At 32.7% G+C, this 12,751-nt stretch overlaps 1 protein-coding gene across 5 annotated transcripts; it reads left to right on the top strand.

The window, feature by feature from the left end:
* Nucleotides 1-3,645: 3,645 nt before the first annotated feature.
* LOC18040359 (kinesin-like protein KIN-4C) lies at nucleotides 3,646-12,485 on the top strand. 5 transcript variants are annotated; one of them, XM_024184549.1, is made up of 28 exons: nucleotides 3,646-3,770; nucleotides 3,994-4,122; nucleotides 4,230-4,376; nucleotides 4,466-4,618; nucleotides 4,695-4,942; nucleotides 5,196-5,374; nucleotides 5,528-5,652; nucleotides 6,074-6,110; nucleotides 6,192-6,283; nucleotides 6,406-6,522; nucleotides 6,607-6,720; nucleotides 6,830-6,913; nucleotides 7,007-7,214; nucleotides 7,443-7,543; nucleotides 7,990-8,088; nucleotides 8,175-8,288; nucleotides 8,355-8,471; nucleotides 8,553-8,633; nucleotides 8,916-8,987; nucleotides 9,084-9,177; nucleotides 9,257-9,288; nucleotides 9,398-9,483; nucleotides 9,736-9,798; nucleotides 9,912-10,139; nucleotides 10,515-10,659; nucleotides 10,972-11,061; nucleotides 11,188-11,748; nucleotides 11,839-12,485. In XM_024184549.1, exons 2-28 carry the CDS (start codon nucleotides 3,994-3,996, stop codon nucleotides 12,160-12,162), a joined length of 3,840 nt encoding a protein of 1,279 aa, XP_024040317.1. In that variant the 5' UTR covers nucleotides 3,646-3,770; the 3' UTR covers nucleotides 12,163-12,485. The 5 variants fall into 5 exon arrangements, with proteins under 5 accessions (XP_024040317.1, XP_024040316.1, XP_024040315.1 ...); XM_024184548.1 differs by having other exon boundaries at nucleotides 3,942-4,122; XM_024184547.1 differs by having other exon boundaries at nucleotides 3,909-4,122.
* The last annotated feature ends 266 nt before the right edge of the window (nucleotides 12,486-12,751 follow it).

The raw sequence follows: 12,751 nt of genomic DNA, 5'->3' as shown, positions 1-12,751 counted from the left end.
ACTAAGTAGAATGACACCATCATTTAAATAACAGTCACATGTGCATTTCTGCAGCTTACAGTTGATAAGAATCACAATTTGACTGAATTTTATCAGCTTATACATCCAACAATCGCCCATATACACAAAAAGAACAAAAATAACAACTACACTAATAGTGTGGCGTGGTAGCTAAGTTATACTTTATACATGACATTGTCCATTTCTGCTACAGATTTCAGTGGAATAACAGACGGTTCAATTAGCCTTTCGTCTCTATCATATGTCAATAAGCACGCATTAATAAATGAAAGCAAAGTAATAATTATGAATAATAATAATAATGACACTACTAAACAACAACAACAGTTACAATAATAAAGAAAAATAATGATAATAGTAATACATTTTAATAGTTTTCATGTGACATGTTTGTCGCCTAAAAAAAAGAAATTGCGTTCGTGCGACAAAAACTGTCATACGAGAGACATCACTTGTCGCTCAAAAACATAGAATGTCTGTATGTGCGACAAGACCATGTCGCCGCCCAAAACACAAAAACAATATTTTTGGGTGACATGGGTCATCGCCCATGCGACAAATTTTGTCGCCTAAAAAAACAGAAACTGAATTCGGGCGACATAAATTTGTCGCACGTGCGACAACAATGTCACCCAAAAACACATAAATTGTGTTCGAGCGACGAAGGCTTGTCGCACGGGAGACAAGCCTTGTCCCCCAAAAATGCAGGAATTGTGTTTGTGCGACAGGCGCACACAAACACTGCAAATTTATAAACATATCAGTTTTTGCAAACTTTGGCGAGAAAAATAAAAATTACAGCTAAGACTACTTCTATTTTACACACGTATTTACATAAAAATAACAAATTTTTGGCTTTATATGCCTTATTACACTATGTATGGTGTAAATCACAAACATAAAATAACCAATAATTAATTTTTTTCAACTCATGACCACATATAGTTGAACCCATTCTCCTTTTAATCAATTTTTCCACCAACAACAACCACTTATAAAATCTCTAAAAATAAGAAAATCAAAGGTATTTTAAAATTTTAGACTTTGATAAAGTAACTAACCTCTTATAAACTCTAATATCAGTGGCATATCCCGGCCGCCGTCGATCGTCACCGGTCGGTGGCCTTGTTCGACCACCCATGTTTTTCTTCTTCATGGGTTATATATGCTCTTGGTGTTTATTTCCTTTTGTTATAGCAAATGAAAGTAGGGGAGTGGAGTGAAAATTGTGAGAGAAAGAAATGGTAAAAAAAAAACAATTGTGAGTGAAAATGGAGTGGAGTGAAAATTGTGTTTATCTTCATTGCTTTTTTATGGTGGGGAAAGAGAAATACACTCTTTTACACAATAGATATTGTGTGTAATCGGATAATACAATTATTTAATAGATTTTAAACTATTTTTTATTGTTATTTCATTTTTTTAGAACTTCAGCTTGTGTTTTACATTTTTGTCCTCAACCATTAACGTTATACATGTATGTATACTAATGGTAGGGGAGGTAAGTAAGAATACAATCAATCTCACCATTTAAGTGAAATTATATCAAACCTCAGGGGAGGTTTCTAAAAATAGCCCAATTGTATATGTGATGAGTTGGAAGGATTAAAGGATAATCGAAAGGGTAAATTTCGGATTACTCCTCCTATTAATTGATTATATTCAAATCATCTTTTTTTTTTTTTGAAAAATCTTAAGTTACTCTTATTTTTGTTCAAAAAATAAGGAAAATTGTGCATGGATTGATGATTTTTTTTTTTTGGTCTTCTTAACCAAAATGATGGGTAAATTGAGGTTTTTAGTAGTAAGAAAAATTATTTAAAGATAATTAATTCACGAGGGAGTAATCCAAAATTAATCCTAATTGAAATAAACCCCAAATTAGTTGTGTACACACTCAAAGAATGAATAACTTAATACATTTTTTTTCCTACTTATCAATATGATATCAATGATTTGTTTGTTATAGATTGTCTGTAAATTATTCTTGAAGTCCTTTTTACTTTATTTTATAAGTAGCATCTTGGTAACTCAACTCCTGCCTCATTCATAAGATTGAGTTTAAACTTTATTTATTTATTTATTTTTTATTATCACAATAGATATAGTATAAGCGGAACCAAACACCACGTACCTACCCAAAAATCGTTTTAAATATTTATAATGAACTTAGAGTGTGTTTACTTATTGAGGTAGGAGTGAGAAGTGTGGAGTCCTCCTACTCAATTGTTTACATACTTATTTAAAGGTAGGAGTGGGAATCTCAATCCCATAGAGGAAGGTGGGAGTGGATTCCCACTCCCACTATTCTCTTTTTAACCCTTCTCTTTAAATATATAATTATATTTATTAAAATAAAATATTAAATATAATATAATTATATTTATTTAAATATAATAATATTACATTTATTTAAATATAATAATATTACATTTAATTAAATATAATAGTATCATATCTATTTAAAAATTATTTATTCATTAAAATAATAATTTTCATTGATTCTAAGTTAAAATTACTTAAAAATAATAATATTATTATATTCACGTAGAATTAATAATATTACTATATAATACATTTATTTGAAATTTTAATAATATTATTATATAATAATATTATTGTTAATATTATTATATTTATTTAATAGTAATAATTAATAATAATAAATAATTTATTCTAAAAAAATAATTTTCTAATATATTATTTATAATAATGCTTCATTTGTGTTGCTCTTATCAATCAATTTTAATTTACATAATTAAAATAAAAAGTAATAAAAAATTTGTAATTTACATAATTAAGAATATTCATAACAATTTTAACTTATAGGATTAAAACTAATAATAAAGTAAATAGTTTATTTTAAAAATATATTTTGTTATTCACTTTGTAATTAAGAACTATAATTGTTTATATAAGGGTAAACTATAAATTGAGATAATTCACTCCTAATTTAAGACAAAATAAACATATAAATAAGATTCTAATTTCTATTACACACTCTCATTTTAATGTAAGTAAACAATCTACTCCCACTTTCACTCTACGCTCCTAATTTCAAAATTATCACTTCTCATGATTCCCAATCAATCCAAAAAGTAAACGCTACCTTATTATAAAATATGTAACAAAAGATTTTAGAAAAAAATTATGTTTTCCAATTCAAAAGATTTTAGAAAAAATCTTACTAATTTATTTAACTGTTTTATAGATAAAACTTTACAAAAAAATTAATGATTAGAATTTTTTTATAATCTCAGTTTTTAAAAAATCTCGTGACACTTATTTATTAGTTCCAACATATAACTATAATGTTATTTTTTAACTTATTACCCACCAATTATTTAAATAAATTTTACTTAGATCGATCTTGCTAATATTTACAAACATTGGTTTACACTATCAACACAAAATTTAACATTTTAACTTAATGAAACCCAATCCATGGGCACCCGTCAAGGCCAACCACCCGTCCACAATAGTTTACCTAATTTAGAAACTCTAAGCCTGTCCACAGATAATCACAAAATTCAATCAAGTATCTCACATGCCGCTCACGTGACCTACCACCCCTACAATTTGAATTTCGACCGAGCGCCATTTCCCAGATTCAAAGTTCGATCATATAATTATTTAATTAAAATCAATCCCCCAATCCCTCGTCTCTGAAAATCACAAAAACGCAGTCGCTTTGTCTCTGTCTTCGTTTCAAATTATAAGAAGATCCTCACTTTATCTCTCTCCTTCAGGTATTATTATCAGATAAATTAACAACTTATTTCCTAAAAATTTATCTAGCTCCGGCATTTAAATGATTTCTGATTCGTGATTTTCTAGAGTTTTGGTTTCGATACTTCTGAATCAATTTCTGATTCGTGATTTTCTAGAGTTTTGGTTTCGATACTTCTGAATCAAATTAGGTTTTTATTAATTCGCTACCATTCGTTTCGCGGCGGATCGCTAAAATTGGAGATGGAGAATTCGGAGGCGAGGGATTCTTCACAATGTGTGAGGGTCGCCGTTAATATTCGACCTCTCATCACTTCCGAGCTCCTGATTGGCTGTACCGATTGCATTACAGTCGTTCCCGGCGAGCCTCAGGTATATTATTTCATAAATTCTACGTATCACTTGTGTTTTATGTTTGTGTTTGTGTTTGTGATTGTGCCGTTTGATTGGTAAGATGTTTTTATGAATGTGGAAAACAGGTCCAGATAGGGTCTCATGCATTCACTTATGATTACGTGTACGGTAGTACAGCTTCGCCGTCAACAGCCATTTATGACGATTGTGTGGCTCCTTTAGTCGAAGCACTTGTTCACGGCTATAACGCTACCGTTTTAGCTTATGGGCAGGTTAAATTGAATAAACAATTTTTTTTTCAATTTATTTACTGAATGATTTTTTCAATAAACGTTTTAATTCGCTTTGTATATGGTATCAGACGGGTTCCGGGAAAACCTATACAATGGGGACTAACTATAGTGGAGAAGGAAGTAATTCTGGTATTATACCAAAAGTAATGGACAATATTTTCAGAAGAGTGGAGACCATGAAAGATTCTACAGAATTTTTGATTAGGGTGTCATTTATCGAGGTAACAGTTTTTTAATTAATCATTTTATAGTTTGAGGTAAAGTAGCTTAAGTGCTAAAACTTAATTCTATTTGTAGATATTCAAGGAAGAAGTGTTTGATCTGCTTGATGCAAATTCAACAAATTTAAATAAAGGTGAGAGTGCTTCTGTGCTCAAGCCAGTTACGCGGGTTCCTATACAAATTAGAGAAACTGTAAATGGAGGGATAACACTAGCTGGCGTGACTGAGCCAGAAGTTAGATCAAAAGAAGAAATGGCTTCTTTCTTATCAAGAGGTTCTTTATCCCGAGCTACTGGGAGTACTAACATGAATAGTCAATCAAGGTATGACTTTGTATCTTTTAGCAACTAACAATTTGCTAATTCTCTTTCTTCAGTTGATTAGAAGCACTGATATTTGTGCATGCTTATTGTGTATGTTATGCAGTTTCACTATTTTTATTTTTCTTTAACAAACTTCGCTTATGTTTTAAATTTATGTTTTGATTGCTTACTTAGGTTCCTGTGTCATTTCTGTTTGTGCTTGATCTCAATTGTCTTAATTTATAGCCTACAATTTATTTTTCTGATTTTACAGTCGGTCACATGCTATTTTTACTATCACAATGGAGCAAAAGAAAATAGCTCGCTGCCAAAATGGAGTAACAACTGATGATGTTGGTGATGACATATTATGTGCAAAACTTCATTTAGTAGACCTTGCTGGTTCTGAGCGTGCAAAACGAACAGGTGCTGATGGCTTGCGTTTCAAAGAAGGTACTGATGATGTTCATAATTTCTCAAATTTTGTGGCAAAACTATTTTATATTCATGTCTTATTTGTTTTATCTATCTCAAATTGATAAATAATAATTTAATTAGTTTATTTCTTCTTCTGATTAATTCATTGTAATGGTTTTTATGGTCCAGGCATTCATATTAATAAGGGTTTACTAGCTCTTGGCAATGTGATAAGTGCTTTGGGAGATGAGAAGAAGCGGAAAGAAGGTGGTCACGTTCCATACCGAGACAGCAAGTTGACACGCTTGTTGCAGGCATGAATTCTTTTGTGCCTATATTTTGTATTAAGATGGAAATTTTTGAATTTGTTTTGAATTTCAACTAATTTCAATTGTATTTACTCTCATACCGTTGATTAATAGTCGTGTGATGGAAATGTTTTCAGAAGTTGAAAGTTAGTAATTTAATCAGACAGGCAGAAGATTCAATAACGTGGAAGAAATCGATCTGTATTTTAAAAAATTTTAATTTGAGTGAGTCCAAAATAAGTTTGGGCTATGTGGATGACTTATGGAGTTGTATCAGTACATTACTCTTTACATGTCATTAGAACCTGAGCAATGATCTGGAAGTTAGACTATTACTTGATGTTCAATAGTAAGAAGTAGACTTAGGATTAAATTTTGCTTTGTTAATATTTTTTTCATATCTGATAATTGGAATTTGAAATTTTAGGATTCTCTTGGAGGAAACAGCAAAACTGTGATGATTGGTATGTTATTGACTTATGTTGAAGCAGCATTAAGCTTTTCATAAATTTAAGATTCTGCTTATTTGACATGCTTGACTGTAGCCTGTGTTAGTCCTGCCGACACAAATGCTGAGGAGACTTTAAACACTTTGAAGTATGCAAATCGGGCTCGCAACATCCAAAACAGAGCAGTTGTAAGTTTTCATTTGTTGTGATGTGTTCTTATATATATATATATATATATATATATATATATGTATGTAAATATTGTCATGCTTCTTTTTTAGTGACCTAATGCGTTTTTCTGTTTTTTCAGATCAATCGTGATCCAATGGCAGCTCAGATGCAAAGAATGAGAAGTCAAATTGAACAGTTGCAGGCTGAACTTCTATTTTATCGTAATGATTCCGGTGCGCCATTTGATGAATTACAGGTATACAATGTATATTATTAGTAGATGACATGTTCCAAATTGTGTTACTATACTTGTTTACTAAACCAACCTTTGGTTTTTCAGATTCTCAAGCACAAAGTTACTTTACTTGAAGCAAGCAATCAAGAGCTACAGCGAGAGCTTCAAGAACGTAGACTAACTTGCCAGCATTTAACACAGCGTGCTCTTGATGCTCAGGTTTTCTCTTTATTCATAGTTTTAGTGCCATAAAATGTTTATCCTTCCAATGCCTTTTTGGGTTTGATTAGTCATAGTTATTTGAGTCAGTTGTATTTATTTTTCTTAGGTTGAAAAGGACAAACTAGTCATGAAAATTGAATCAGCCCGGAATGGCAAATCATGGGATGAGATAGAAAGTGATTCAAATCAGGTCAGTGAGTTTGATTATTTTCTCACTTATTACGTCATCTACCTAGTGAACAACATTTGTAAGTGATAACTGGTTCTATTGTTTTCTTTTCAGGATGTAGATTTGTTGAAAAATTATGTTTCAAAAATTCAAGAATTAGAAGGAGAACTGTTACGTGTCAAGAGCACACACAACTCCAAACGTAGTCGAAATGCTGATTCTGTTGATACTGATGACGATGGATTCCGCTCAAAGAATGGGCTATTTCCTTCTTTAAATGAGTTTTCAGCTGATTGTGATTCCAAGGTTGAGGACATCTCAGGTAACATAAGGGAAGATTATTACATGGAGAAGATCAAATTTAATGCACTAAATTTGTACTTCAATATGTATTAAAATGAGCAAACTTTGATTGATGATTTGATCATCACTAACTAAAGACTAGTATGTAGGGTTTTTGTTGGAACATTGTTGTTCAACATTCTTTTCAGTTCATAGAGTAAACTAAGGAAAGCTATATGGAATAAGTTCTTTTAACATATATATGTAGATGAAATTGAAGATGAAGAAAAGGAGCTTGAACACTCTTCTCTTCAAGAAAAATTGGACAGGGAGCTCAAGGAGTTGGACAAAAAACTTGAACAAAAGGAGGTAAATGTTGACTTAAGTTTTAGAACTGTTTGTAATACATTTATCTTTGCTACCTATTTTCTTCAGATTCCCTTAAATCTTTGTAGTTTGTACCTAAAGGTGGAGCTGATTTAGCTTGGTTTGCTTTCCAGATAATGAATAGGCTAGTTATTATTATTATTCTTTTTTTGGGATAAATTCTCATAAACTACATGTAATTGTTCAAAAAGTTTTCTTATAATTCAATTTCATAAAAGTATGTAAGACTCCTCCATCTTACTTCTACCAACTGGCTGATGTTACAACATTTAGTGCAGACTGACCTGTTCAAAGCTGCCACTAGGATGAGAATGATGCAGAATTATTTTAGTATCGAAGAATTTCAGTTTCCCACGTGGTTAATGTTCTTCCATTCTGAATTGGTACTTCTGTATATCAACTGCTCTGATTTCTTTTATCTTTTGAAGGCTGAGATGAAGCGTTTTACTGGTGCTGATACATCAGTTCTCAAGCAACATTATGAGAAGAAAGTGCTAGAGTTGGAACAAGAGAAGAAAATTTTGCAGGTGGATTCTTGTTATATAATGCCTATATTCTGTTGCTGTTTAAAGGTCTTGGCACTGAATCAATTTCCATTGTTGTCACATGGCAGAAAGAAATTGAGGAACTTAGGCACAATCTTTCAAATATATCATCTGCTCCTGGTGATAGTGCTCAAAAGTTAAAGGAAGAGTATCTTCAGAAGTTGAACATCCTTGAAGCACAGGTATATTTTGAATTGCATGTGTTTCAACTTCAATTATCTACTTTAATTCCATGTTCGACTTTTCAGGTTGCAGAGTTGAAGAAAAAACAAGATGCCCAAGCTCAACTCTTGAGACAAAAACAAAAAAGTGATGAAGCAGCAAAAAGACTACAAGATGAAATTCAGAGAATTAAGTCTCAAAAGGTTTTTTTTTTTTAAAGAAAAGATAAATGTTGTTTATATTACAGGGAATTACAATTCTTATATGCACTTGCATATCTTTAGGTTCACCTGCAACAGAAAATTAAGCAAGAGTCCGAGCAATTCAGAATGTGGAAGGCATCAAGAGAAAAGGAAGTTCTTCAAGTATGTGAAGAAATCTATAGTCTCATGTTTTGTTCATGGTTTGCGTAGTTTTATTGAATATTTTTTGTCCTTATTATGGGCAGTAATGCTTAATAAAATATTCTCATGACTGTTTGTGTATTGAACTTAATGAACCCAAGTTACTAGTCCCAAAACTAAGTGCCGCTGGTTGTTATTATATAAGTTTTGGGTCAGCATTATCTGTGCTCTCTTTATTTATCGTCATTATTTGTTATGTCACTTATTAAGTCTCTCTGAAAATTTTTTTCTGTACATTACCAGCTTAAGAAAGAAGGAAGGAGGAATGAGTATGAGATGCATAAGTTATTAGCTCTAAACCAGAGGCAAAAAATGGTAAACTAATATCCATTTAAGAGTTTAGGGTACTATTATCTTCTTTATTGAAGAGTTTATTGAAAAGTACTGTTGAATCATTTGATTTCATTTCAGGTTTTGCAAAGAAAGACAGAAGAGGCTTCAATGGCTACAAAAAGGCTAAAAGAACTCCTGGAATCTAGAAAAGCTTCTTCACGTGAAACCTCTGGTTAATAAATTTATGATGTCATTCACTCTATTTTCTTGTTTTGAAATTACAATTTCTGAAAAATTTTCGTTTTACACAGGTGCTGGAAATGGGAATGGACTTGGAATTCAGGTGAATATCACATGTAAAACTGTATCAAGATTACTGATGCAAAGGATATGGATGCGTAATTTGGTGCTGTGGTGTAGGAAGTGATTCTAACATTATTTTCTATGAGAAGGCTTTGATGCAGGCAATTGAGCATGAACTTGAAGTCACTGTGCGGGTGCATGAAGTTCGTTCCGAGTATGAGCGTCAAATGGAAGAGTAAGTCCTTCCCTTTTTTTGATTGTTATATAAGAATGGATACAATTGGTCTATAATGCCCTTAAGACTTTTAAGTCCCTATAGCATTGAAGTTTTATTGAAAGTTCAATTATTAGTTTCTTTTTCAGTTTTTAAATTATACTTTTTCCTCTGTTTGCTTACAACTGGAATTCTTGCGATGGAACTAATTTGAATAGCCGATGCATGTATTCTTGCAAATTTGATTTAAACAATAATTTTTGGCATTTTTAGGAGAGCTAGGATGGCCAACGAGGTCGCAAGGTTGAAGGAAGAATCAGAGCAGGCTAACTTGAGGTGAAGAATTTTCAGCTTTTTCAGCTAATATGAAGTTTTATAATATTTTCCATGAACATTTTCACGTGGAAACCAATGACAAATTGTATTTGTTTAATTTCTGTTTAACACAGTAATTGTCCAGAAATGATGTCTCCTGGTGCCAGAAGTTCAAGAATATTTGCACTCGAGAACATGCTTGCTGCTACTTCTAGTACTCTAGTTTCTATGGCATCACAACTGTCAGAAGCAGAAGAGCGTGAGCGCGTTTTCAGTGGTAGAGGACGTTGGAACCAAGTTCGGGCCCTTACCGAAGCAAAAAATATTATGAATTATCTTTTCAATTTGGCATCCTCCTCCAGGTACTTTTAGAAAGTCATCTTTTGTTTTAATGTAAAATAAAATTTGAAACTTTCAAAGCTCAAGTTATTGATTTTCCTGAAAAAACCATTTGCAGCTGGTATTGAAATGTGTACAAAGTCTTGTGCCAAAAGCTTAATGTCTCTAGCTACTCAGTCCAATAGACAGTATAATCTAAAGATGTTGTGTTGTTGTAATTGTTACACTGAGTTTGATTGCAATTATAATCATAATTATCATAAATATTTTGCTGCTGCTGCTGCTGTTATTATTCAATTTGAGTTTATGAGAGATAAATAAATGAGTTTAATTCTTTTTTAGCATATGTCAGAAGTTATATTGAATTTAACTTAAAGTTATTTTTTCTGCTGTATTAGATGCTCATTACGAGATAAAGAAGTTGAGTGTAGAGAGAAGGCCGCAGAAATAAGGGATCTAAAGGAGAAAGTAGTGAGAATTAGCAGTTTGGCTAGACAACTTGAGTCGCAGAAGGGTGAACTAATTCATCAGTTGAAGCTGCAGGTTAGTGCATTTGACAATTATGCCTTCATTCCATGTTTTGCTTTGAAAACAAATCTGGGTGGTGAATACCAATAAAAGTCATTTATGTTGATTTACAAGTAACATCTACACAAAGATGCCTATGCATGATGGACTGTCATGCCGAATTACGTGAAGATCCAATTAATTTGTTTATATTTTTTTATTGATTTTGTTTAATTAATTGTATTCTACTATGTGTAATCTATGGTTGTGATTTGCAGCTCAATTTCCTTCATAACATTTGAAATGCTTCTGATTCTTTTTGACTTCATGCTTTGTTTGTTTTTGTAGAGCTCTGCCTTGAAAACGTTGTCCACAATGCCAGATGTGTTTAATAACCATGACTTGAATGGTGGACACAAGTATGACTTGCGTAGACTGGTAGATTTCTACATTTTTCCCTATAATTTCATTATGCTGGCAACATAACGAAAGCAAGAACTACGAGTTTCATTGCTTTATTTTTTCAGTTTACATAGCTCACTACTAATTGTTATATGTGTTTAGGGACAACGGAGCTCAATAATGTTTTTGGAGGACATGGACACATCAGAATCAGAACATTCAGACAGAGATTCAGCTGACGATGAGTGGGTATGCCCAAATAGGCGAGTTAAAAAACGAATTTCCAAAAATGGCAATCGTGCAGGTTCAGGCCAGTTTGGTGATGATTCAGGAAATCTTAGTTTAGACTCTTCGGGTGAGGGAATTACCGGGGGTAAACAGAACGCTAAATCTGGTCTTTGTTGCACATGTTCCAAGAGTTCCTTGTGCAAAACAAACAAATGCCAATGCCGAGCAGCTGGTGGTGCTTGTAAGGCATCATGTGGATGTTCATCTACAAAGTGCTCCAACAGGGAAGCTATTATTATCAAGGAGGATGAATTATCAAAGCCAAACATGGCCAGTGAGCAGAGTGGTCAAGGAGCTGATGAAACAGATAAAGATCATGCTCTTGTGACTCATGGTGCAATGCTACTTCAGAATGCTTTGATTGAGAGACCTGCTGATACAGATGAAGATGGTGGGGCAAGAAGGAAGCCTCTATCTGATATTGGTAACACATTGGTATGTAAAATTCCCACTTCATAAGCTAGAATATAACACATTAATTTTGCTCTTTTTTTTTTAGACCCTCATTACGCTTGTATCAAACAGGTAAAATCTAATGCACCAAAACCAAATCAGAGAAAGAAGTGGCGAAAGTCTACTATTCAGCTCGTTCCTGTCGCCCCACCTTCCTCCCAGCCACAGGAAACCACTGATGTTCAAAAGCCAGAGAACAGCACAAGTGAAACTGACATTCCATTGAAGTTACCTAGGGCGATGCGATCAGCCACATCAAATGGTAGCAACTTGTTGAGAGAAAGGAATGTTGATCAAGCAGAAGAGTCAGTTAACAAAGAGCTTAGTGTGCTTCCTCAAAGTAGCCCTGCTCGGCCAAAAAGAGCCACAGAAGAGAAAGAGAACTGCAGCCGTTAACTTAAGTCTACAGCAGTGATGTTCATATCGTGTTTATTGCGATAAACGCCATTACCATTAATTGTACTTTTTTATGGAATTGTTTGGGGAACTAACACCATCAGTTGGAACCTTGATCCTGTATTGTGTAGGATAGGATACGGAATTGATTGATGTTTATTAAACATTGTTATTATCCAACCTTTTGAAGAAATTAATTTTCGCTCATTTCGTTTGAAAGTTGAAGAAGAAACGTCAATTCCTTCCTGTTCTGCCATTCTCACTAAAAATATTTCCCAATACTATTTTATAGACTGCTACTTTCTGTGCCTCATTTGGATTGCCACTTGAAATCGTTATCTCGCCAATATAATTTACCGTTTGAAAGTGATTAGTAATTTTTCTTATTTGTTTATTTTTGGTTGATTTTTAACCTTTACATTTAATTCAAAGATCACACCATATGATGGTATATTCTCATTAATATTGTGCTTGATAAATGGTCCAGGCTATTTATATAATTTGACCAATTGTGGGGGTATGTTAGTGCTACAATGATAAACATCTATATTTTTACACAACTTTATTTATTTTTTAAATTTATAGACGC

Source organism: Citrus clementina, unplaced genomic scaffold (assembly GCF_000493195.1).
Source record: "Citrus clementina cultivar Clemenules unplaced genomic scaffold, Citrus_clementina_v1.0 scaffold_5, whole genome shotgun sequence".
NCBI classification, from domain to species: domain Eukaryota; kingdom Viridiplantae; phylum Streptophyta; class Magnoliopsida; order Sapindales; family Rutaceae; genus Citrus; species Citrus x clementina.
Note: the sequence above shows the minus strand (reverse complement) of the source record. Positions and strands in the feature narration are given on the sequence as shown.